The following is a 27,347-nucleotide window of genomic DNA, read 5'->3' as shown; positions in this document are numbered from 1 at the left end:
CGAAACGTCGACTCTTTTATGTTTTTTTCTTTTTTTTAATGAGTTACATTTACTCCCTTTATCTTCGCTTCCCCAATACATTAAAGCCAGAAAACTTTTATTTTATTTTCAAAACCTAAACATTTACAAGATCATCAACATACATACACGACGATGCCAAAGACCTGCAAATGAGTAAACATTTTTCTCGGCGAGTTTAATTTTTCTGAGTGGGTTGCGGGAGATGAAGAATAATAACTCGTTATCGTAGCATCTGCTGTTTATCTAGTCAAATTGCGGTGTAAACACCCCTACGCCTATTTAGGTCACATGGTCCGGGTCACTTGCAAAGTGGGACAAAGACTGCCTGTAAGAAACAAAAACATTCGACGGTGATCACCTTTTTATGTCAATTACAAAGTTAGCTCAACCAATCAAACTTGGCCCCTGATTGATATCAATTCTAAAGAGATGGAAAATTAAGTTAGCACAAAGAAAAAAACTTTATAGTGAGATGCAAGCTTCTTCTCTCATTACAAAGCGGACTATGTCGCCACCTCTATGCTGCCATACTCTTGGAAAAATACGTTTTTAACTCTTTAGCCGGATAACTCGTCCTTCACATTGTTCGCACATTACGCACATCCATGAAATCACTTACCCACATTCTTTTAAACCCTTCATAGAGGAGGGTTTTATCTCATTATACTCAAACCCTGACACGTACTAGCCCATTAAATGGCTACGTGATACTGGTTCTAGTCAATCTCTTATTACTAAGACTGCCATCAATGGTGTTGAAATTGCAATCCCTTGTGGTCAGACAATCATAAAAGGAATTGAGTCAGCCTAAAAAGTTATTCCTATAGTAAAATAAAATTTCATATCACACATGATCAGAAGTAATGTCGTCATTGAAGTGATAGACAATTTGCCTATTGAAGGTACTAATTGGTAATGGCCTAGCTGGAAACCACATAAACTTCAGTAATACTTCAGGGGGAACATGACCAATTAACCAGTAGATCTTTGACCAATCAAAATATGGAATTCATGACACTTCTTCACACGTGCTCGAACAAACATAGTTGGTTGTTTATAAACATTAACGTGAATGAAATCAACATCTCTTTGATCATTGTTATTGTTTTTATACCGCCAAATGGGTGACCAGTTATCATACGATTTTTCGATCAAACTATAAACGTTTAAGTAGACATGGTTTTCTGTGTGTGTTCTATTGATCAAGCGGTAAAGCAGTGGGTATTTTACTTAGACACATACCATCGATAGTAAAACCTGTGTAGTATCTTATGTTAACCAATCAATACCATTGTTTACATTATTACGACAGTCCGAGAGGCGTGGTTATCTATGGGTCTATAGCCCCCAAACAGACCCCTCCCATGATTATTCTAACCATCTTTCATTCTCTCTACGTGGGGAGAACTTTGAGACTCACATAATGGACACCCTCAGAAATGTTCCACTCGGTGATGATTAATCCTATTCACCTTTAGGTGCAAATGAATACAAAATGCCTACCATTGTATATAATAACCAAAATTATTTTACAGATAATATTAATAAATTATTATTTGGTAAAAAACACTTATCACCTTAATATTTTAAAGGAATTTTGATATGTAAATGGTATTCCTCCCTATAAAATAGTGGATTATTTTTTATATACATGATATGTCAATCACATTTCATTTAACCCTCAACGGGTTTCTTACCAATAGTTCAATGTACCCTCATAAGGGTTCCTTTCCGTTATTTTCATTTGACCCCTAGGGGTCCCCTCTTTGATTATTATTCTTCACTTAACCCTTGTTGGGTCTTCATCCATTTTCCATTTCACTCGCACGGGGGGTCTTTTCTCGTTAGGGGGAAGGGGTATTATTCTGAACAACTCTTCTATCCAATCAGGGGGTTCGAACCCGGCCTTATATAAGCGAGGCACGGGAAACCAGAGAGTACTTGTGTTTCGTCAAGCTGAACACAATACCGCCAAATAGCGGTCATGATTCATATTATTTTAATATTGTGGTGTTTCTCAATCGTGAATGTCAGTTGTATATGTAATTTAGTTTCCGTAATAAATGTATCGTGTTTGTACATCTTGATCTGGCAACATTTTTAAAACGTGTTTTTTTTGGCGGGGGGGGGGGGGGGGTAATTTTATTTCTTTATTTAATAAAAATGTTGTTGTTGGGGGGGGGGGTCAGAGTATGGTAGTAGGCCCTCGTTGACAAAGTGTTAATATTGACACTTCTTGTTTTAAACTATCATTGTAAGACGTCTAACTTCTATGTCATTGTACAGAACCGAAGGGCTAGATCTCAGCTTATCGCTGGTTCGGGTACGTATGTAAGTAAGTACTATCAATAAGTCTTATCAATTGATAATGATAATCTCATTTCATATCTCCTCATATTCCAACGCCACAGAGCTCATACACGACGACCAGTATTGGATAGGACTGTCGGACATTATGATTGAAGGAGAGTTCCAATGGGTGAATGGGGCCAAGTTGGTATGTTAACGTTTGAAAATAACAACAACAACAACAAAGCCCAAAAAAACCCAACTTCCTTTTGAATCTCGGCTTACTTTTTATTCTTCAATAAAACTTAATCTCCACCTTAAATACGCATTAATGGAAACACTCTCGAACCGATGCAAAGTGTTGTTTATTTACAACAATATTAAAACAAGCCCATATTTGCATTTGGTTATCACACCTGCATATTATTATGTGTACGTTGACTGTAAGACATCTTTAATGTCTATGATATGGAGATGAATGAGGATAAATCGCCTTTTATACTTGAACCAATTATTCTGCGTCGTCTCTTTCAGACTGGCTACACTCACTGGGCTGGAGGACAGCCAGACGTTTATAAGCTGCACGAGAATGCGGCGAACTGCGTTATGATCAACTATGCAAAGAATTGGAAGTGTGTCTCATGTTCATACAAGCATGCCAGGTTTATTTGTGAAAAAACTGGTAGGTAAATTAATATGAGCAGATCTTAATATAATACGAGTAGCATGAAAGATTGTTAATGATTAGTTTACCTTTATCCTGATGATAATGATGATGATGATGATGATGATGATGATGATGATGATGATGATGATGATGATGATGATGATGATGATAATAATGATCAAAAGAATAATAATAATATAATAATAATAAATAATAATAATAAAAATAATAATTATAAAAATAATAATAATAATAATAATAATAATAATAATAATAATAATAATAATAATAATAATAATAATAATAATAAATAATAATATAATAATAATAATAATAATAATAATAATAATAATAATAATAATAATAATAATAATAATAATAATAATAATAATAATATGATATTAGTAAGCTTCGCAGTCCGAATGACGCTTGCTGAGAATTGTGCGATTCAGTCATGGTCGATAAGTATAGCTGCTCTCTCCATCCATGTTGTTAATTGTTTCCATTGGTCGTGGTCCTGGCTGTCAAGATCTTGTTGTGACTTTGGTACGGAGGGCACTGCAGCATTTCTTAGTTCTTTGGGGATTAATTCGGCCTCATCTGAATCCAGAAATTTCTGATATGTAGAGTGGTCCTGGTTCAGGGTAGTTACTATTGATGGTCTCCCTACATATTTGTTGCCATGAAGGAAATATTCTGGCTGGGACGTTATCTTCTCGACGTAAGATGTGACCAAATAGCCTCCATTGCTGTTTTATTATTGTACTCAAGCGTTGGACCCTGTTTTTTTTCCAGAGATCAGTATTTGTAATTGTCTCTGGTCAATAGATTCCGATTTCGCGACGTAATTGTTTGCGGTGGTATGAATCGAAGTTCTTTTTGTGAGGCCCCAGGTTCCACAATTATATGTCAAAATCGGAATAATCAGTGCCTCGTAAATCTGTATTCGTTTATTCTCATTGATTAGTACAGTAATATATAATAATAATGATAATAATTATAATAATAATAATAATAATAATAATAAAAATAATATATAATAATAATAATAATAATAATATAATATAATAATAATAATAATAATATAAATATAATATAATAATATATAATAATAATAATAATAATAATAATAATAATAATAATAATAATAATAATAATAATAAATAATAATGATAATATAATATATAATAATAATAATAATAATAATAATAATATATAATAATAATAATAATAATAATAATATAATAATAATAATATAATAATAATAATAATATAAATAATAATAATATATACAAAAACCAAACATGAGCTCAAACTGTTTCAAGTTGTCAGCATTGGCTCCTTACCTGTTTTTGTTGGTAATAAATTTCTCCTTGTCATTATTAGGCGACCACGTTTTATAACGACATTCGGTCTGGCTTGTATTGGTGCTGGAAATTGAATTCTTATTCAAAAATAAGAAACATGTTTATGCGTCTATCTATTTGGTCTTGAAATGTGATACTCGCTTTCGGATCGGAAGTTCCTGGGTTGGAGCCTCGCTCGGCGCATAGTTGATCATTACTCACATTCTCTCACCATACCCAGGTTTAAAATAAGTACCTGGCGTTTAAATTGTTGTCTCTGTCGAAAAAACTTTTTGGTCTATCGCCTAACATGCGTTATGTCTCGTTCTAAATATTACATAATGCTGTTAGTCAGGAGCCCTTTTTAACGCACTTTGAGCATGTTTAGTTGATATTGCGCTCTATAATAGTTCAAGCTAGTTTTTTAAATTTAATTTAATTGAGTGGAATAATTACAGTTTCTTGTCGTGCATGCATCCAAAATGTCAAATGTCTTATCGTTTACATGTACTTCTTTTTTTGGTATCCGCTTCATTCCGACATGACACCTAGATGAAACGTCAAGGCATATAATTTGTTAGTCACTTCATGACATACTAATCGAGTACTGTTTCCTGTAAATACGGCTTCCTCGAACTCATCCGAATGTCACAATTGTTGTCCTTATTTTTCTTTATACACGATAACTTCGAACTACGGTTTCCTCGAACTTTTTGCATGTCCCGAGAAGTTTAAGGAAACCATACTTGGGTGTAGAAAGATAATTCCCTTTACTCATCCCATTGGGGAAGTTTGTCTTTAGGTTCTATTCTAAGATAATTCTAGAATAACCCAGACGTTAGCCATATTTGCAGGGCCGCAAACTGAGCTAGAGAGAGGTGACTAGTACAATGGCTTATTGGGCAGCGGGCATTCAAACTCGGTACCTTTCGGGTCCGAAGCAAGGACCGTACCACTGAGCTACACTGCACTTGTAGATCAATCTGACAAATTAATCTCTTTGAAAACAGCTCCGGAGACGCCAGGAGGGAATAGGGAAGTGACTACTCCACCCGCGTGTGAAGAAGGCTATACTTTCAGGGATGAGAATTGTTATGGTAAGAAATAATTATATTAGGAGGGTGTTGTCGGTGGTATTAGTAGTCGTGTGGTGGTGGCGATAATGATGATGAGGATGATGATGATGATGATGATGATGATGATGATGATGATGATGATGATGATGATGATGATGATAATGGTAATGTATTCCAACTCCAGCCAAAAGAGCCATTATTTCCGAGACGATATAAAGATAGAAACAAGTAGGCAGAAAGAAAATTAAAAGAAATGTGGATTCCAATCCTAAAAATAATAAAATTTGACCAAAGTGGTATCGTATCTGTGTGGACAATGTGCTGAATATTGAATATACTATAAATAGTGTGACCCTAAGGGGTCGATCTGGTATATTATGTCTTGATGAACCAGAACAGGTGAATACACATCTAGATAACCACGCCTCTCGGACAATCGTCATTATGTAAAAACCGTGATTGGCAAACATAGCAAACTACACGGATCTCACTATCAAAGGCATGCGTATAAGCAAAATACCCACTGGTCTACAACTTGATCACTATAACATAAACAGACAATTGTGTGTAAATTTAAACGTTTATAATAATATGATGGAGAAAATCGAGTGATAACGAGTCACCCATTTGACGTTATAAAAACAATAACAACTATGTTCGAGGACGTGTGAATGCTTGTCTCAAATTCCACCCTTTTATTGGTCAAAAATCTACTGATTTATTGAGTTATAATTTCAAACAGCGAGATTTCAGATATTTACATTTGGTTTATGCAGTCAAAACAACTACATTTATTCGCCTCAACGTGGGTTATTAATGATTTAATATTGATGGCCCAAATAACATAATTTGGAATTTGGAATGTTTAGCGAGATGTTTAATAGGACATATAACTAGATTGAGAAAGCAGGTCAAAAAATGGAACAAGTTAAATTCGGAACTTTTTTTTAGGAGAAGGTAGATAGAATGTTAGATTGCAAAAAGACTGCAATTTCGTATTTCTGCTCTAATTAATTTTTTATTCACTTTTCGGCGTGTGCAATCCATGATATAATAGAACTGCTGTATTCTGGGAAAACTTGTATTTAAACTTTTGGCCAAGAAACTCGCCCTTCAAATATCGATCGATTTAAACTACCCTTATCTTGGCAAAAACTCTCAAACCTAGGACTTCTCGAAGTTTTTGCCAAGATAAGGGTCATCTAAATCATCCGATATTTGAAAGACAAGTTCTCTGGCCAAATTTTTTAACCCTCTCCTTACCAGCCATTATCAGGATTTTCCCAAAAACTTAACATCCAACTAACACAAAAGTAGATTTTTTATCACCCTAACACAATAGCAGTAATGTTCTTGCGATACATTAAAAATGTCATTTATATGTCTTATTTACAGATATTGATGAATGTTCTTTCAACAATGGAGGGTGTGATCAAATCTGCATCAACAATAAAGGATCGTTTGTATGCAAGTGTATGTTTGACTATTATTTTAATGGGACACAATGTGTTCTCGAGGACTCAATCATTGGATGACGTCATGGCTACTACACACCTTGCCTCCTTATATTGACAACACTTTATGTTTCATTTTGACCTGAAAACGATTAGTCACCTGCTGTATTTTCTATCCATTGTGTTTGTTTTCCTAGTTGCTTTCTGTCTTTGTCTTGGAATGGGATTACTTACTTTTGTCCTGACCCTTGCCGAAGTCCTTGGCTGAGAGGGAAACAGTGTAATGTAAAGTATTAGTTTTTGGAGGTGATATTTTTGTCCTTGTAAGACATCTGTCTCTGTTAAGTCCCTATTACGTGCTGATTGTTATATTTTTTCTAATATATCTTTACTATTTCTTTAAGTGGAACTCTGTGATGGTTTCTGGATGAGACTTTGTGCTGATCTCAAACCGAGTACACCTGTTCCCTATTTGAACCAAATTTCCCTTTGTCTTACTTTTTTGGATGCTTTTATTGTAATTCTCTAATTTCTTTTTTACTATTCCATTTTCATCCTTTTTGACTGGCGCTGAAATGACCAAAATGTGTTGCAAGCTCTAGAAACCCCTTAAAACAAAACAAAACAAAAAACAGAAACGTTTGCCTCCATTATTACCATGATTCTAAATAGTCAAAAAGTTTCCAAACCTGACATCTATGAAGTCTCAGCTTTGACACGTCTTGACAATTTGAAGTTATCTTTATCGATTGACATTTGAACTAAAAGTTTTCTGAGCAAAATGAAGAGGGAGAAACGTTTCCACAGTAAATGGCACTATTGACCTGGCGATCGAATACGTTGGTATTTCAGTTTCTGAAAGAAGAACAAAATTTTAGATCTCAGTTATCGAGCACTTATTATCACAGAACTTTGGCACAGTGATGACTGGAAGTACTAATTCTCTGTATATCTTTACACCGTCTCGTATTTTCAAATTGCATGTGTCAAACATTTGTGAAGAGAGTTCAGAATCTGGAAAGTAGTTTTTTCGGATAGAGGGATGATATTGAAAATACCTTTTTTAATTGAAAAAAATATTTATCACAGTAGTGCCTTTAAAGAAATGAATAAAATTATTTCAAACCAAAGGGCTTGCTTTACTGAGATTGATCAAGCTTACCAAAAATTACTTTGTTTGGTTTTTGTTTTTCCACTTACTTATTTTCAAAAAAGGTTTAAACGATAATTTTTTCCCTCTATTTTTCACTTTTCTTTTTTTTTTCTTTATTTTTTATTTCCTGACATCGTTGGAGAAGATTGAGAAGGGATTATGCCAGTCAGAGGTGAAATGAAGGGAATATTATGGTGTGGTAGATGGAATTTAAAAATGAAGCCTTATGTATGTGAAATCGTGAAGAAAATATTGATATTGATATTTAGTTTACTGGTATTTATTTATTACAACGCCTTCTGGATTAGACAGGCTAGTGCAATTCGTAAAACAACACAGTGAGGACAGAGATATGCTCCTAAATGCTAAAAAGACCAAAGTCATGGACACTGATAAAAGCCCAAAAACTCAAATTGTGCGTAATGGAGAAAAACTGGAGAATGTCAACAATTCTGTACATTTTGGGGCAAAAATAGAGTCAAACGGAAAATCGACCCCTGATATCCGAAAGAGGATAGATCTTGCCCAAACAAAATTGACAAAAAATTATGACATTATGGAAAAGAGAAAGCATCTAGCTAAAATGAAAATGTTAAGAACAGACATATTTCTAAGAGTGTGGGTGTGAATCATGGACAACCACTAAAACGATGAGAATAAAATTAATATATTTGAAATTAAATACTACCGGAATATCTAATCTCCATACTCTCTGGACAGAAAAAACACTATGAATGTGAAAGAGCCCCTGGGTATTAGAGAGCCATATCTCATCAAGATGATACAGAAACTAAAACTTGCCTTTTGTTTGAAATATCAAGAAACATGACACCCTTTAAAAATTCTAGAAGGCATTGTGGAGGGTAAAAGAGGGTGAGGGAGACCAAGAAGAAGATGGCCACAAGACATCAGCGAATGGATGAATAAGCCAGTGACTGAATGTGGAAAGATTGCTCAAGACAGAAGCTTGTTTCAGTTGGTAGCTTCCATTGGTGCTCACTCTATTATGTTATGACGATCGACCCAATCAGCAAAGTCCCTACCACACTCGTGCACCGTCGCGAACTCACCAGGAAGCTTCGTTACAACACACCTTTCAACAAGATGCTCCGCCGTTTCGGGTTCTTGTCCACATCGAGTACATGTTGGACAGGTGGAAAGTCCCCACTGATGAAGCGCTTTTGCCATGAGGCAGGTCCTCGATCCAATCCGATTCGCTTCCACCCAGTGTCTCCTCTTACTGGTGGAGAAGTCTGGCAACTTCTCACAAATCTTAGAGGAGTGTATGTCCCCGCCCCCTCGGGGATTGAATTTGTCCAAACCGACTTCCATCTCGTATATGCATCTCTGTCTGTAGTCATGGAAGCTGCGTAAAAGGGTTGCCCTGACTTATTTTGGCTCAAAACGGGGGCGCGTCCATAATGCACTTCATAGGGGTATCCCCATTCCCTCTCTCTTTGATCTTATTCAGCCAGTTTAACGTAATCATTTCCTCCGGACATCGGTTGGCTGGATTGCTGCCATTATCGGCCCCGTTCTTTATGCGTTGTTGTCAGCGTTCCTGACACTATGTGCATTGACTTGCGAAGTTTAACATCTATCTTCTCAACGTTTCTGCTTCTACCCCACACTGGAGCGCAATACTCCGCAGTGGAATAGCATTGTTCCAAGGCGGATGTCCTCAGGAGTGCTTGGTTAGCGCCCCAAGTCGATCCCGCCAGCTTCCTCAGAAGACTGTTGCGTTTCCTATCTTCTGGGTAACTCCTTTGAGTTATATCATAGTGCAATATCCACTAAACATGCTCAAAGCGCTTTACAAAGGGTCCCCGACCAACAGCAACACGTAACATTTAGAACGATACATGACGCCTGTTAACGGCCGGATGCTCATTTTACACATGAGTACGGTTAGAGGATGTGAGTAAAGAGCCTTTTCCAAGGACCCAACTATGCGTCGGGTGAGGCTCGATTCCTTCCGACCCTAAAGCGAGTGTCATACCACAAGACCACATAGTCACACATATTGATCAATTGTCCCCTTTATTTGTTTCGAATAAAGGTGTAACACATGTTTTAGTTATAAATATCAGTCTTTGTAATCTCATTTTATTTTGTTATTATTATCTCATTTTAATATAAGGATTACATAATATTACTATTGTGTCGTGCGGCTATGTGGCCTTGTGGCATGACACTCGCTTTCATATGGGAAGGTCCTGGGTTCGAGCCTCGTTTGGCACATTGTTGAGTCCTTGGAAAAGACTATTTACTCACATTCTTTCACCGTAATCAGGTGTAAAATGAGTACCTGGCCATTAACAGCGTTGTCTCTGTCCTAAAATCGTAATATCGCCTGACAGGCGTCATGTCACGTCCTACATGTCAAACGTTGCTGTTGGCCAGGGACTCGCTTTGAACGTGTTTAGTGGATATTGCGCTAGATAAAAGCTCAAGTTGTTTTTTTTTTTTTTATAAAAGCTCAAGCTCAAGCCGTTCATTGATAAAACAACAGTTATTATTTTTGACCAGAAAACTTCGTGTTTGATTTTTGTTGTTGTTTTGTTGTTGTTTTTTTTTTGTTTTTTTTTTAGATGTAAAAAAGGGAAGGGGGGCGGTACGATAAAGACAGACGTTAAAGTTGTCAAAATGTCTTTCGTAATCTTTACATTACTTACACTACCCTTATTGAGTGAATGTCATTTATACACATGATTAAGTCACTAAATACCAATACTCTTCAACAGTCGTAACGTCACTTCCTTATGACGCATGGTAATTTAGTAACATTGGCTCTAAACTATCGGACGCCCGTATGAAATATTTCCCCGGCGAGCATAAAAGCGTATCCATAGGGGAAAAAACATAAATTTGATCAGGTTTTGACTTTTACACATTCTGATCACAAGGCAATTGAAAAGTTCTAGCAGCATGACGAATAAAAAGTAATGATTTTCTTTGTTTAGAACCAAGATGACTGCCGTTGCCGGGCGGCGTGACATCAGACTACTGAATCCAATTACAAATGTCGATTGATGCTGTGCTGTTCACTCACAACATTCCGCCAGCCGGATATAACGTACACCAACACACAAAACACTGTGTGTAACCTTGACCGTTAATAATCTGTTTAATACGATTTAGTGAGAATTACTCATAAAACTGGCTGGATAAAAACAATAACAAAGAGCTGAGTTAGTGACGTTAATTTCGTTCTATCTACACACAAGGGTGTGGTGTGCGGGCGTTTTGGCTTGTTCTATTTATGAAATGTGATTGTGTGAAATTCGCTCTCATGTAGAGGTCATCAAGTAATTGCTATGTAAATGTAAGATGTTATGGTAATGATGTTTGCTATGTTGGAATAGACACTTAGATAACCACGCCTCTCAGACAGTCGTCAAAACGTAAACAATGGCAGTGATTGGTAAATATTATATCAAACTGCACAGGTTTTACCATCGGTGGTATGTGTCTAAGTAAAATACCCGCTGTTCTACCGCTTGATCAATAGATAGAACGAAGATGACATCACTCAGGTCTTTGTTATTGCTTTTGTCATCCACGTTTATGAGTACTTCTCAATAAACTATATGAACCAGACTATAAACGTTCAAGGTTACACATAGTTTTGTGTGTTGGTCCGTATACTTCCGGATGACAATGTTGTAAACTCATTAGCCAAGCGCATACTATCTATAGAACCAACACAGAAAACTATGTGTAAACTTAAACGTTTCTAATATGATCGAGAAAATCGTGTGACAACTAGTCAACCATTTGACGGTAGGAATAAAAAATAACAATGATCAGAGAGAGAGGTCGATTTCATTCACGGTATTGTTTATAAACAATCAACTATTTTTGTCTGAGCAGGTGTGAAGGTGTGTCACTTGCCGTACTCTGAAAGATAACAAACACATTTTTCAAATTATATCGATTGATTACAATGATTCTCACACCTTGTCAAAAACTCTCAAATCTGAAGATCCAGCTTTTAGATTTTTTGACAAGGTAAGGGTAAATTTAATCGATCGATATTTGAAGGAAAGTTTTTCGGCCAAAATGTGATAAACGTTTTTTTTTTCAGGACATGACAGAATACAAAGTAACGATTAGAATGGGCATGATCTATAGATAGAATGCGCTTGGCCAAGGAGTTCACAACATTGCCATCCGGAAGTATAACGGACCAACACACAAACTCTGTGTAACCATGAACTTTTATAGTTGGTTAATAAAGTTTAGTGAGAACAACTCACAAACGCGGATGGCAAAAACAATAACAAAGGCCTGAGTGACGTCATCTGCATACTATCTATATTAATTTTACATGTATACAAGGTCATTGGTCACATTGCAAAATGTGCTCAAAGTGACCCACTTAGTGAAAAGTGTTCACAGCTTTTTAAATATCTAACATCATGACTGGTCATTTTATTCAGCTTGACACATGGGTATGTTTATAACGTTTGTAAACAAAGCAGCGTGTTTACATTTGTTGAGAAATATCCAATCGTTGTACAGCAACAAATCATGACCTGGTTGGACGAAAACATGAATATAGATCACTCCCATTAGTGATCTGTCATGAACTATGATCTCATTGGTTTTACAACTATTAACTGTCCATTGGTGATAAGTATAGAGTATTGTGGTGTAATTTCTTGGGCAGTGTCAGACTAACAAAGTTTACAAGTGCAATCAATGGCAACCGCATGTTACTGCATATTATAGTGTCTAATCCAGGAGATAAATTTGATGTGAACTAATCGCCCTTCGGTTGTAAAATTTATAACAGTAGAATAGATTATATCGTATATCTATAATTTGCCGTCATTATCTAGATCTCTTCAGTACTCTGACAAAACAAATTTTCCTAGTTCTTACCGCAGAAATTTTACGTCGTAGCCTATAATATGATATATAAGAGCGACCCTTAACTGGCGAGAAATGCTCCAACCTGGTACGTCATTGAAGTCTCAAGTTTTAGATTCTTAATAAAATTAGGGTCTTTGCAAATAATCAGTTTTTGAAGTAAATGTTTTCTTACTAAAATGAAAACAAAAATGCCTTTTTAAAGAACGGCAATCATGTGAATCAAACAGGAACAGTAACTGATGCACTCATGTAACACTATTTGACGGTTTAGCTGTAACCATTGCCTTGGTTGATTGATAATTCTAATTTTTTAAAATTTCACATAGAAATGAGCATGTTCAGCGTACTCAGACATCCATTCAGTCCTAAAAAAACCCAGCCCATTTCGCCTTCGATGAAACTAGCTTCACTATATTAACAACAAAGTCAGAAACGCGTTTTATATTTATAAAAGAATCAAGACTATTATATCATCGGGACAGAAACTATTATGTAAATGAAAAAGTATCAAAACCAGATCCAACAGAACCGAAACAAAATGAACGCAAGATACTGAAGTATGTGACAGGATTTCTTGGTGTTTGTGTTATAACAGTGTTTGGTGCGGTGGAATATTGGAAGAGGGCGTACAGGAGAAAGGGGATCGAACCCGTGATAAGTCATCGATATGGATGGAGAAATGTTCATTATCGTTACCGTGGTTACGTACTTCCAGGATTTGTTGCTAATAATTTGGATGACATCTTGTCATTCCAAGTGAGAGAGGATGACGTGTGGATTATTGGATTTCCTAAATCAGGTACGCAAATATGATAAAGATGATAAATATACATGAATTTTATCCTTTTGTGATATTGGTGAATAAAATTAGTAATTTATAATAAGTACGAAGTTTACTACACAATAGTTATTGACACAGTCCTTCGTCTTCTTGCATAAGAATGGACCAAATAACAACTGGAGTCCAGCGAAGAGGATCTATAAGAAAATATGTGCTTGAAATCATCACTAACTATCGCCAAGTTAGTGATCAAGTAAGTACTAAGTAGTGAGTAACATTTCCATTAATCAGGAGTCGATTACTCTACCAAATACTAAACGGAAATGAAATTAATTATCTTAAAATCAATTTTCCTTAAACGATAATGATATCGAATGTGATATTATTTACCCGTTTTTATAAACAATAATGTGATATACTCTCTCAAACCAGTATTGTCATTGACTCACAACAATACAATTACAACAAACTTCGTTCTTGATTTTTAGTCAATATGGAAAAAAAAGTGTGACAAAAACTGGTTCCTGTCTCATTGGAAGTGTAAATCACTCTTCATTGTGTAAATGATCTTCTGGTTTCAGAGTGATGGCATAATATTTTCCAGTCTAAACATATACTGGTCGTCAATACAGATCGTCCGTCCTCGCTCTTTAACGTCTCGTAATCATTCGAATGTGCCTATACAACCTGAAATTAAAACAGTTGTGCCACGTCATGATTCAATTTGTAAACTATTCATTATTAGTCTTTCGATGGGCTGGTTGCATACACACTTCCAAGGAGTTTGGAACCGGAAAAGTAAAACGTGTGACATTACTAATTTTCTTCCCTATGTCTCTTTATATAGAGGCCATATAATGATTGTGGCTGCTGCAATGGTTGTGGTCCATGACTGAACGTTTAACATTGATAGCAATGTCTGTACTGGTAGTTGCGTGATGTCCATGGATTAAACATTTCACCCTAATCCTTAATAATGGACTTTGTTGTAACTGAGTTCCTAATATTCGGCGGTACTAGACTCCGATGTAAATGAGTTCATAAGAGACGGCGGTTCTACTCCGTTGTAAATGAGTTCTAAGAGTCGGCTGTACTAGACTCTGATGTACATGAGTTCCTAAGAGTCGGCAGTGACGGCTATTGTAAGAATGTTAGAACAGGGAAGAAACAATTTTACCAGAGACAAATGTACAGCGACAGGAAACATTGGAAGTGGCAAAAAGAGTTTTTAATAGTATATGATGCATGTTAAATATTATCTATGTCAGGCCGTGTCAAGTCGGTAAATAGTAAACATCTTCTCGCTCATAATGTTTATTTGCAATATAACTTAAATTTCGCTCATGTTTTCGCAGCTTTCTAACATCAGTTGGGAGATTACTCCACATTATATTATTTCTCTCTAACGGACAATAAACCGTGAGAGATTTATGAATTGGGCACGATTGATAAGGCGGGTAAAGACATATTTACCTGCCTACCATCAAAATTCAAATGCTATGTTTACCGACTTGACAATGAAAATCCATAATATATGAGGAAGGAGCTCCTCTGTTTCTAATCTCATTATTATCATTTTAGTCGTGCATTTGTATCTTTCTATTGGGACCATGCGTTTAAGCAAATTACTCATTAGTTGTGTCCTCCAAATTAATTTTATAAACACATGCACACCTCTGCGTATGATTAAATGTTTATAATCTGAGTTTTTTGTGAGAAATAATCAGTCAACTGGCCGTCTGAAAACAATTTTTAAAAGAGCTGAGAGAAGTAACGTCATTCATTCTTTTAAATCAAGGAACAACTTGGCTCCAAGAGGTTGTCAGCCTTATTGGCAATGATGCCGATTTAGAGCGTGTCCAATCACCGATTGAGAACAGAGTACCCACCTTGAATGGTATATACCAGGATTAAAATTCATCGAAGAAATGCCTTCTCCAAGAAACATCAAAACACATCAGCCTTTTTCAATCTTGCCATATGATTATTATAAGAAAAAGCCAAAGGTGAGTGAGTATCTTTTGCGATAGGTTGTGATAATCGTGATGATGATGATGATGATGATGATGATGATGATGATGATGATGATGATGATGATGATAATGATGCTGATAATGATGATAGTCGTGGTGATGTTGGTGATGATGATGATGCTGATCATAGTGATGATTTATGATGATGATGATTTATGATGATGATGATGATGATGATGATGATGATGATGATGATGATGATGATGATGATGATGATGATGATGGTGAAAAAGATGATGATTGTGACGATGATGATGGTGATAATGTGTATAATAAATTTTGATCTTTCTTAATCGTGTTTCACACTTCTGTTTAATCACTTACTAAAAAGGCTAAAATGTTCTCAGCACACAGCTGTGGTGAGTAGCCTGTGACCTTAATCTCGCACTATGGATGAACTATTCGTATGACCATCTTAAGTTTTATCGAATCACTAGTAGTAGTATCGTTCGGCTACACTTCCATGTTCAAGGTATCAATCCAGGTTCGGAAGTCATCATCACATTTGTTGATGGTTTCAAATCCCCCTTCAAGTTATGTCTCTGCGCAATCTAGTACCAGGTGGTTTGCATCTTGTGGTGCTTGGTTGCACTTTGGGCATGTTGGTGATTCTTGGAGCCCCCATTTGTGCATGTTGGCAGCTGTTCTTGTATGTTTTGACCGTAGTCTATTTGCCGCTACCCAGTATTTTCTTGGTTGATCCTGTAGACCTGGGAGACTTTTACAGGGATCTTCAATTAGTTCCCCTCCTGTTGGTTTAATCCTTTTCCATTCTGCTGCGAGGAATGGAAAAGGAATCGAATCACTCAAAAATGAATAGGATCGACCTATATTCAGGTCCTCCCAAAACCGAGTCATTGATCACGTGATTTGATGCTCTCCAATGATTGGATATTTTGCAATATTTTTTTTTATCAAGAATAGCAACGATTAAAAATGTGTGTGTCATAATGCATCATGGCTCTATACTGACATGTACTCATTTCCAGGTCTGATGATCCAAATGGTTTATGGGCCTATTGTTGTAATGGAAATACTTTCAAACCAACGCAAAATATAGTCCATTACAGCAATGTTAAATCAAGCCCATAATACTCTTCAACAGTTTGTAACGTCACTTCCTTCCTAATGACGCATGGTAACTTAGTAACACTGGCTCTAAACTATCGGAATAATGGCGGACGCCCGTATGAAATATTTCTCCGGCGAGCATAAAAGCGTATCCAGAGGGGAAAAAACATAAATTTGATCATGTTTTGACTTTTACACATTCTGATCACAAGACATAAAAGTTCTAACCAGCATAAAGAATAAAAAGTAATGATTTTCTTTGTTTAGTACCAATATGGCCGCCGTTGCCAGGCGGCGTGACATCAGACTATTGAATCGTATTGCATTCGACTATCAGACCTGGTAATTTGTGCACCTAGCTCTCTTCTTACCCTTCGTTTATTAACAAAAGACATGTTCTTTTGACAGCTAGAATATCGTTTATATAAAAGTCGTTAAAAGATTTATCTATATTCCCATTCCAGACCATCTACATCTCACGAAATCCCAAAGATCTTGTCGTTTCATTCTACTCATACACAAAGAACTTTTTATCTGGAGAACTCCACCTCACTATATCATTCGATGCTTTTTGCCAGCTATTCTCCAATGACGAAGGTAGTATTTATATTACACACATTGAAATGCTTTGAAATAAAATAAAATAAAAATTTGATATGGATGAACTAGACAATGACTTTGATGATCGTTTTTCTAAAGCTTTAATATAAAAAATATCCTTCAGAGTCATTGGGCTCATGGAGCCGGAGTTTATCCCGGTTTTTATAGCGTGAAACGGACAATAGCAATCATTTGCTATCCATTGGAAAGGACGCTAGTCTATCGCAAAGTACTTTCCGCCAAGTCTAACAGACTCAGCAATCACTGCTGGGTGGACAGGGGGGTGGGGGGGTGTCAGGTATTGGTCCTTTTGCTTGTGCAGCAAGTGCTCCACCTACTTAGCTATCGGGTCCCCAGCTCTAATATGACAACGTTTAATCATAGTTCTGACTATAAAGGAACAGAAGGACAATTCATTCATATCTTGTCGCGCCAGTGAGTCAGCCAGTCTGGTTGCATTCCCTCAGGTCAGCATTGGTGCAGTGAGGTCCCAGCGAGCATTCAGACAGGATGTGGTCCATGGTCTGTCTGGGGTGACCGCATGGGCATTCAGTGCCCGGTGAGATTTTCCATTTAAAGAGGTTGGTGGCGGTGTTTCCCACCTTTGCTCTAGCTCTGTTCAACGCCACCCATTCTTTTCTCTTGAGGTCTGTGCCTGCTGGGAGCTTTTCTGTTGGGGGCTGGAGGGGATCGTTTGCTGTCTTGTCCCATTCTACCCATTTGTCCAGGCGGAAGAATGCTGAGTGGTCTGGGTGAAGGCTCTCTACTGTGAGGAAGCTTTTCCTTGATTTGAGCCTGCTTTTGGGGCAATTGTGGTCATGAAGGGGGTGTCTCTGGTCCATTTCCTGTTTGTATTTTTGTATTTGGGCATGAGTTTCCCTCCGGATGTGTGGTGGGGCTATTCCTGCTGCACGGTAGACCAGTGGTAATGGTGTTGCTCTCAGCTGGCCCGTTATGATCCGGCAGGCGTTGTTGAGCTCGGGGTCTAGCTTGGAGGCATGGCATGATCGGGCCCATACAGCTGAGCAGTACTCCGCAGTTGAGTAGCTGAGGGCCAATGCTGTGGTCCTTAGGGTTTTAGGGTCAGTTCCCCAGTTCATGTTTGCCAGCTTTCCAAGGAGGGCATTACGCGTGGACACTTTTGCCTTGGTCTTCCTCACGTGTTCTCTGAAGGACAGAGTCCGATCAAGCGTCACTCCGAGGTACACTGGGTGGTAGTTGTACTCTAATGTCTGGCCATTCCACTTGATGTTAAGTTTTTTGTGGGCTTGGTGGTTGTTGAGGTGGAATGCACACACTTGTGTTTTCCCTGGGTTGGCGTTCAGCGAGTTTTTAGTGTAGTACTTTGTAAGGGTGTCCAGGGCATTTGTCAGTCTGCTCTCGATTGGTTGGAAGGACACATCCTGTGTTGCGAGGCATAGGTCACAGCATATATGAATCGGCGGATATTTGGGAACTCAGGCTGATCATTTGTATATATGTTGAAAAGTGTTGGAGCCAGCACTGATCCTTGGGGAAGACCATTCTTCTGGGTGCGCCACCTGCTCTTCCGGCCATCCATTTCAACAAAGAAGCGCCTGTTTTCGAGAAGTGACTGGATAATATTTACAATTTTCTTATTCTTTATCATTTTAGCCACTTTGAGGAGTAGGATCTTGTGATTCACTGTGTCATAGGCTGCAGTGAGGTCGACGAAGACTGTGCCAGTGACCTGTTTTGTCTCAAACCCATCTTCTATGAATTGTGTAAGGTTTAGAAGTTGACCACATGTTGACCGTCCTGGTCGGAATCCAGCCTGGTCTGGAGACAGTTGTTCGTCTAGACTGGGTGACATGCGGGACATAACCATTCGCTCAAATAGCTTGTATGCGATGCACAGGAGGGAGATCGGGCGATAGCTTTTCTTGGATTTTGGATCTTTCCCCGGTTTCAGTAGGGCGACTACTCTTGCTTTCCTCCATGCACTTGGCAGCCTGTTTGTCCTTGTGCATACATTGAAGAGGTCCAATAGCCAGGATAGGGTTCTCGGGCCAAAGTGTTGAATCATCTCAGTTGTGATTCCATCCAGTCCAGATGCTTTTCCTGCCTTCAGATGGGACAAGGCCTCTAGTAGCTCCTCCAGGGTAAAAGAGTCAAGATGATCTTCACTATCCTTGAGGGCTTTGTCCATTTCACGTTTCAGGGCTTTTAGTTGGCCTCGTGCTTTCTTGGCTGGTTTCCCATTCAGTAGAAGCTGATGTGCTACTTGGTCAGGTGTTACTGCAGCCACTCTTGTCTGGGTATTTTTGTCATTATTCAGTTTTGAAATTGTAGTCCAGGCCTTTTTGCTGTTTAGGGTCATATTGGTGGAGGTTATTAATTCCTTCCATCTTTCTGATCTTTCATCGGCTATCATTGATGTGAGTTCCTCACCCAGTTCTAGGGTTTCTTCACTGAAAGGATCCACCTTGTATGATTCAATGTATCTTTCATATAGTTTCTTGCTTTCACCTTGGAGACATGGAATATAACTTTTTCGGCATCCTCTAGGGATGTTTTTCTTTGCAACGTTCCATATGAGTGTTCTAAAGTCGTCGTATCTCTGTGGGTCACTTTTTATATTGTTGATCTCATTGTCTAAATCTTTAGTGAAGTTTTCCCAATTTGCTTTTCTAAAATTGAATCGTGGTATCGCATTTGATTCGAGGGCTTTAACAGCTGGTTTGATGCTGATGGTAATAGGTCTGTGTTGAGATTTCGGTATAGGCTCACCTACAGTCCTTTCAAAGTTTGAGAAGTGTTGAGAGGATATGAATGCCAGGTCCGGATTGTAACCTTTCTTCCACCGGGCACTCATAAAGGTCAATAGGACAATAATTAGATAATAGTGATGAACTTAAATAACACATACTTCAGGTACTTATACGTTTTCCCAAAAACAACAAATCAAATTGATCTTTTTAAAGCTGGTTATTAATCTATTCTACGGCTTGAGAGTCAGTTCAAACAACACGATTTTAAAATATAATAAAGCATCCAAATAAATTGAATTGGATATTCTTATGATAAATAGACGCATTGCTTACATTTCGTGCAATTTCCTATAATTTCAGTGTACTTGAGTCCATGGTGGAAGCACGTCAAAGAAGGCTGGGAGAGGAGGGATGACCACAATGTGTTATACATTACTTATGAGGACATGAAATCGGTGAGACTTTGGTTCTCCTCTGATCTTGCAAAGCTTTATACAAAAACATTTAGAAAAATAATCGGTGAGTGGCTCGACTGCAGAGCTAAAGTATTTTGTAAAGTTTCCTCGTTTCCTCGGCTGTTCTCGAGATAGTTTGTCTCATTCTATTATGTGACATTTACTACCTAAGGCCTCAAATCGACTTTTACTTATTTGCAGGCCTGATAACTCAATTTATCATGGGATCCTTGTTGTAATAAAAATCTTTTAAAAAATGAAGCAAAATATTTCCATTATAGCAATGTTATGCTTGTCCCATAATTGCGTTCCGATGTCAGACCTCCATATATATATATATATATATTATATATATATATATATATATATATATATATATATATATATATATATATACACGTCCATTAAGTCGAGGTGAATCAAATGCCAAAAAGTTACCTTAAATTAAAATGACCAGAAAAATGACATTTTTGCTTTTGTCACTTTAAGAATCTGAGGATTAATGGTTCTCTCTTCGCATGTGTTCAAATTGGGAAAAAAAATTATTTTATATTTTTATATAGTTCTATGAACTTCAGCCACTCTTTTGTACTTAACTATTGAGCTAATTCCCCAATTTGGGCAAACTATTTGTCAGATGAAGTCCGTTAAACTCTAATTGCACTATGTGGTCTAGAGGTACGGGGTACGGAAGGGTTTGAGCTGCGCACAGTTGATTCATTGGAGAAGTTTCTTTATTCACATTCTCTCTGTACACAGGAGTAAAATGAGTACATGGCCGTTAAAAAAAGGTGTCTCCGTCGAAAAAAAAAGTGTAATGTCGCCCGACGGGCGTCATGTCTTGTCCTACATGTTAAGTTTTGCTGTTGGGTTTGAGCGCGTCTAGTGGATAATGTGGAATGTAAAATCTCAAAGTTTTTTGTTTTTAAAAAATGTAATGCTTATGATATCTAAAAATCTTTAAAAGTGCGGCTTCTTTAAAAGTGCGGCTATGTGCTCTTGTGGTATGACACTCGCTTTCGGATCGGAAGGTCCTGGATTCGAGCTCGGCGCATAATTGAGTCTTTGGAAAAGGCTCTTTACTCACATTATCTCACCGTACTCAGGTGTAAAATGAGTACCTGGCCGTTAACAGCGGTGTCCGAAAAATTGTAAGATCGCCTAACAGGCGGCATGTCCCGTCCTACATGTTAAATGTTGCTGTTGACCAGGGACCCCTTGTTAAGCGCTTTGAGCACATTTAGTGGATATTGCGCTAAATCAAAGCTCAATATAAAAAAAAAATTAAAGTGGACATAAAAACAATTAAATCTCAGCTCACAACACTAGATCTATTGTCCTCAATCTTCTTCTTTCAGCTTATCCCACATTTTGCCAGGTTGCTATAATGAATGCCACATCTCCATGCATCTCGGATTATAGCATCATCTTCCTCCAGGCCCACTTCTTTCATATCGTCCTTTACCAAATCCAATAGGATTCAATAGTCTGATGTCGTGTCACCCAGCAACGAGCAGCTTGATTCAATACAAAGAAAATCGGTACTTTTTATTCTCCATGCTGGCTAGAACTTTTGCACGTGTCATGTGATCAGAATTTATAAAAGTCAAAACATGATCAGATTTATGTTTTTCTCCTCTGGAAACACTTTTACACTCGTTGGAGAAGTATTTCATAAGGTCGTCCGCCATTGTTCCGATAGTTTAGAACCAGCTGCTGTTACTGTGCGTCATTACGAGGGAAGTGACGTCACGACTGATAAAGGTATTTGGGCGTCCTTTTTTCTTTTTCCTGCTAATTGTATATCCAATACTTTCATTCCCACGTGCTCCCTCTCTCGTATCTTATCATGTCCGAACCATTCAATCTATTTTCTCTCACCTTTAATGTCCTCTATTGTCCTCAATGAAACATATAAACTTTGCACAAGTTTCATATTTTACACTGATTATAAATTACACTTTAAGCATTCTAAGTCACACCAAATTAGTACCGTTTTGTGGTGACGAGCCTCATTTCGTACTTGTCCCGAAATGATTTAGATTTGTAAATGTCAAGGGTACGGTAAGAGAGAGAGAGAGAGAGAGAGAGAGAGAGAGAGAGAGAGAGTGTGTGTGTGTGTGTGTGTTGGTGTGTGCGTATGTGTGTCAAATGTAAGTTTCTCTCAACTGGGTATTATAGTTTTAATTTTTCATACAAACATTTCCATATACCTGAAAGGTCAGTTGGTAGAGCACTCGCTCCACTCGCAAAGGGACAGTGATCAATCTCAGGCGCAGTCAAGATTATTTCTGACCCCCATGTCTACCCAGCAGTGGTTGAGTAGCTGGGTCTGTTTGATCTAGCGGAAAGTACTTTGCGATAGACTAGCGTTCTATTCAAAGAGTAGCAAGAAATTGCTATTGTCCGTTTCACATTATAGAAACCGGGATAAACTCCGCCTCCAAGTACCTATTGGCTCTGAAGGACTACCTTTATTTTTTAAGCCCCGTTTATTGCATGTTACATTGCTAGCAATTCTATATTAAATACGTAGTTTGACTGTATCCCGACGTGCATTTATCTGCAGGTCTGATAACCCAATTCATTATGGAATTATTGTTGAGATGGAAATATCTAAAAATGACGCAAAATATTGTCCATTACAACAATGTTTAACTCGGCCCAAAAGTGAGTTCGGGTGTCAGACCTGTATACATGTACCCACCGGTGTGGTGGTGGTAAACCATTGCATCACTTGGACATTTTTATAATTATTTTCAGACAAGACACACAGTTTTTATACTTTGTCGTTTCCAACGAGAATATTTGTCTTTCTTTGCATTAGTTACGGACGTCTAACAACTCTATATTTTTGTTCATTCATCACATTTAGACTCGACTAAAAGCATTTTATGATTGACTTTCTTTCTCCTATCCAAAGGCGAGTAAGCAATTTCTATTGTAGATTAATGTTACAGAAAAGAGGAATAACTCCGTTGACCTTAGTGCTATAAAGTAAAAAAAAAGTCCTTCAGAGCCATTTGACCCATGGGTATATCCCGGTTACTATAGGGCAATTGCTTGCGTTCTTTGGATAGGACGCCAGTCCATCAAAATGTACTTTCCGCCTAATCTAACAGACTCAGCTACCCATTCACGGCTGGATGGACAGGGGGCGGGCGGGGAGGGGGGGGGGCAGGAAAAAATCTCTCGACTTCAGCCGGAAACGATCTCGGACTCTTTGAATGTGCAGCGAGTGCTCTACCAAATGATCTATCGGGGCCCCCGCTATAAAGTCAGTCATGTAAATATGTGTGAATATCATGTTATACCGAACTTTTTAGGACCTTCCTGGTATCGTAAGGACAATTGCAGCATTTCTCGACAAGGAGTTGAGTGATAAGGATGTTGAAAAGATTGCCTCTCACTGCAACATTGAGTCGATGAGGAACAACAACTTTGTGAACAAGGAATGGTACAGGAACTCTGGATTGGCGGGCAAGGATGGCCGTTACCTAAGAAAAGGTTTGTAGGAATGTCTTGTTCATGTAGAAAAAGTGCACAATGTGGTCTAGTGGTATGACACTGGCCTTTGGATCGGAAGTTCCTGGGTTCGAATCTCGCTCTGAGCGGCGCATAGCTAAATCCTTGGAAAAGGCTTTATACTTATATTCTCTCACCGTACTCAGGTGTACAATGACTACCTGGCCGTTAGCAGCGCTATCTCGGTCGGATAAAATCGTTGTAATATAGCTTACCTACATGCGTCGTATCTCGTCCTACATTTTAAGTTTCCCTGATGACTCGGGATTCCTTGTAAAGCGGATTGAGCGAGTTTAGTGGATATTGCACTGTATAAATATTATAGAATTTTTTTAACCCGGGGAACCGAACACGGTGATAAAATTTTAATTATCTAGATGACGAAAACTACTTTTATATATAATTTTTATATTCATAAACAAACCGAGATTTTCTCTACCACAATGACCACTAAACGTACTCAAGTGCTTTTTCAAACGAAGGCATTTCATTTGAGCATCAAGTCGCTAGATATAATACCGTTTTGAGACGATTGAAAATGAAACCTTTATATTATGACTTTATAATATAATATTTGTATATCGGTTTTTTAAAAGACCAGAGAGAGAGAGAGAGAGAGATAGAGAGAGAGAGAGAGAGAGAGTGAGAGAGAGAGAAAGGTAGAATTTGATGTCAATGTCTTTGTGTAAGAATTACTTTTATTTCTGGTTAACCACTTCCCTATATTACATCATTTTCTTGTTAATATTATGGTTACCACTTGAATATACTTCAGAAGCCACGTTCTTTCAATAGTGTCCATCTGGACCCTAAGATTGTCTCATGCTCGACACTTACATAACTTACTCCTGGAAAAGGTTGCTTTTCGTTGATTGGAGGAGTACCCCTTTATGTCAGTTTTTCTTGTGTGTTTTAATGTGCAGAGCTATAGTCGATAAACTTTCCATCATTATCCTTTCAAATACTGAAATACTTAAAATTATGAAAAAAAAACAAACAAACAAACGTCATTGCAATTAAAGAGTAGGAAAGTAGGCCAAATATTTCCAGGGGTAGATTTTCTTAAACGGTAATTATTCTTGTTTTTTTTTTGTTTTTTTTGTTTTTCAGGGGAAGTTGGTGATTGGAAAAAACACATGTCAAAAGAGAATGAGGCTAAACTGGATGAAATGGTTGCAAGGAAACTGAAGCCTTCAGGTGTTTCATTCAAATACACCCCAGAAGAAAGCAACAAATAGTTAGACGTCTAATACAGTTGTGACACCGGTGTTAATTTTATGATCAAACGTTATGTATGTGCTCAAATAAATATTACTGAGATTTTATTCAAATATGACCAAGCAGTTACAATTCATCATTGATATTATATTTAACTTAAACCAAAAGAACTAACAATCATAAGGTCCCGGAAATTGACACCATCAAAGCAGGGGAGCTAAAAGGTCTAACTGAACCACACATAGTCGCCATTACTAATATGTTTCATGGAATGTTCGAACATAAAACACATCTTGATCACGACTCCGGTTCTAAGACCAATTGTTCTTCTTTCAACACATAGAAAACTGCTCAGTGTAATAACACTCAACAGAATAAGATCAATGGTAGAGGAATATATGTCTCCGACACAAAACAGATTCAGAAAAGCTAAGGGTACCAGTGGTATTTTATAGGCTCGTGTTTTTTGTTGTTTTTTTTTTTTTTTTTGAAAGCCAGAACTGAAAAATACAAATGAAGAGTTCACTATATTAGGCATTGACATGTACTATACCTTTGATACTATTTGCAGAACAAAGCTGTTGTAGGCACTAAACTCATTTCTCGAAAAAAAAATCATATCCGACTAATAAGATCAGTGCTCTGCTGGCAAACACAACACATCCGTTTACATCTGGTGCGGAAACAGTTTCACTATCAACATCGCTGGGAATTTCCCAAGGAGACAGTCTGAGCCCAATTCTTTTTACCGTATATTATTTGAAAACAGCACTAAAATAATTAAGAAAAAACTCCCGTTTCCTCAAATCCTTACCCGCGAACTGATCTAGGCAGACGATGTTGATATATTTGATACAGCAGACCAGGCGAAGCAGCACATATCAACACTCTCAAATACTCTGCGACATTGAAATATTAAGGTCAACAAATCTAAAACAGAAATCACATTGGTTATCAATAAACAAACGGTATGTAAAAATAGTTTAATGATTTTAAGAAATGCCAGTAATTCTATGTTTATTGGCAAAATTTTTGATAATGGCTGTACGGAAACAATTTGGCCCCCTAACCTTTTTTTTACAGAATATATATCAATATCCCAATAGAATTATAATTATTTTTAGATACGATCCCTAAGCCTCACTTTAGGCCAAAGTATAGCAAAGAACCAAGGAGAAAAATATAATCATTCATTAAAAACATAGGTGAGTATTGGAGGGGGGGGGGTGAAATAAAAGGATTTTTGAACTCATGTGCTTAAATTTGGAACTCGGCACCAAGGTTGACTCACAAGGACTATCGCGATTGAGAATTCATTTGAAATTCGGATGTAAACAATTCAAGAATCCTGCATATCGCACATTAGAGCTTTATTCATTTGAAATATTCTACCAGGCTTTGATAATAACCTAAAAACATAAAATGCCTTTTAATACTGATTATTACAAAACAAATCGTTTTTTTTTTATCAAGTTCATTCCAACTTTACCGTCACTTGACATTCGACCAGGAAAACTAATATCAGATCGAGTCTCATTTATGGTTATATTATGGTTATATTTGATATTGAAATATTTATTTGTTGAGAATAAAGGAGTAATACATGTGTTAGTAATAAATACCTGACTTTGCAATTCCATTTTATTATTATTATTATTATCATTATTATTATTATTATTATTATTATTATTATTATTATTATTATTATTATTATTATTATTATTATTATTATTATTATTATTATTATCATCATCATTTTAATGAAAGGCTGACAAATTTTACAAAGCCACGGTTTCATTCAGTGGCAACGGCACATTTGTTGTGCACTAATTTCTCTATGGCTGTAAAATTTATAATAATGGAATAGATTATTACAGTCAGCAGGGTTTTTTTATTATCTATATCGTAAACCTGTAATTTGCCGTTATCATCGAATCGAGATGAGTACTCTGACACAATATGTTTTTCAAAATTTTGACCGCACAAATTATGCCTCCTATATGATGTATTAAAACAACAATTAACTGACCAGAAAAGCTCCAAAATGA

The 27,347-nt window shown here is 37.1% G+C and overlaps 2 protein-coding genes across 2 annotated transcripts in view; both read left to right on the top strand.

The window, feature by feature from the left end:
- The window catches only part of LOC144967744 (lectin BRA-3-like), a 9,487-nt gene extending 2,403 nt beyond the window's left edge, over window positions 1–7,084 (top strand). Inside the window, exons 3-6 of the mRNA XM_078905329.1 lie at window positions 2,433–2,518; window positions 2,845–2,992; window positions 5,334–5,420; window positions 6,795–7,084. Coding sequence (XP_078761455.1) covers window positions 2,433–2,518; window positions 2,845–2,992; window positions 5,334–5,420; window positions 6,795–6,934 — 461 coding nt within the window. The 3' untranslated portion in view covers window positions 6,935–7,084. The remainder of the gene's footprint in view (window positions 1–2,432; window positions 2,519–2,844; window positions 2,993–5,333; window positions 5,421–6,794) is intronic.
- Window positions 7,085–12,958: 5,874 nt separating this feature from the next.
- LOC144967740 (sulfotransferase 1B1-like) lies at window positions 12,959–25,417 on the top strand. The gene is made up of 6 exons (XM_078905323.1): window positions 12,959–13,683; window positions 15,464–15,671; window positions 17,234–17,366; window positions 20,462–20,556; window positions 23,883–24,063; window positions 25,192–25,417. The coding sequence occupies exons 2-6, from the start codon at window positions 15,594–15,596 to the stop codon at window positions 25,317–25,319; spliced, it is 615 nt and encodes a 204-aa protein (XP_078761449.1). The 5' UTR covers window positions 12,959–13,683; window positions 15,464–15,593; the 3' UTR covers window positions 25,320–25,417.
- The last annotated feature ends 1,930 nt before the right edge of the window (window positions 25,418–27,347 follow it).

The sequence above is a fragment of the Berghia stephanieae genome, chromosome 3, assembly GCF_034508935.2.
Source record: "Berghia stephanieae isolate SIO BIC M18660-M18661 chromosome 3, UCSD_Bste_1.3, whole genome shotgun sequence".
Classification (NCBI taxonomy): Eukaryota; Metazoa; Mollusca; class Gastropoda; order Nudibranchia; family Aeolidiidae; genus Berghia; species Berghia stephanieae.
The sequence above is the reverse complement of the archived record's forward strand: the minus strand, read 5'-3'. Positions and strand labels throughout refer to the sequence as shown.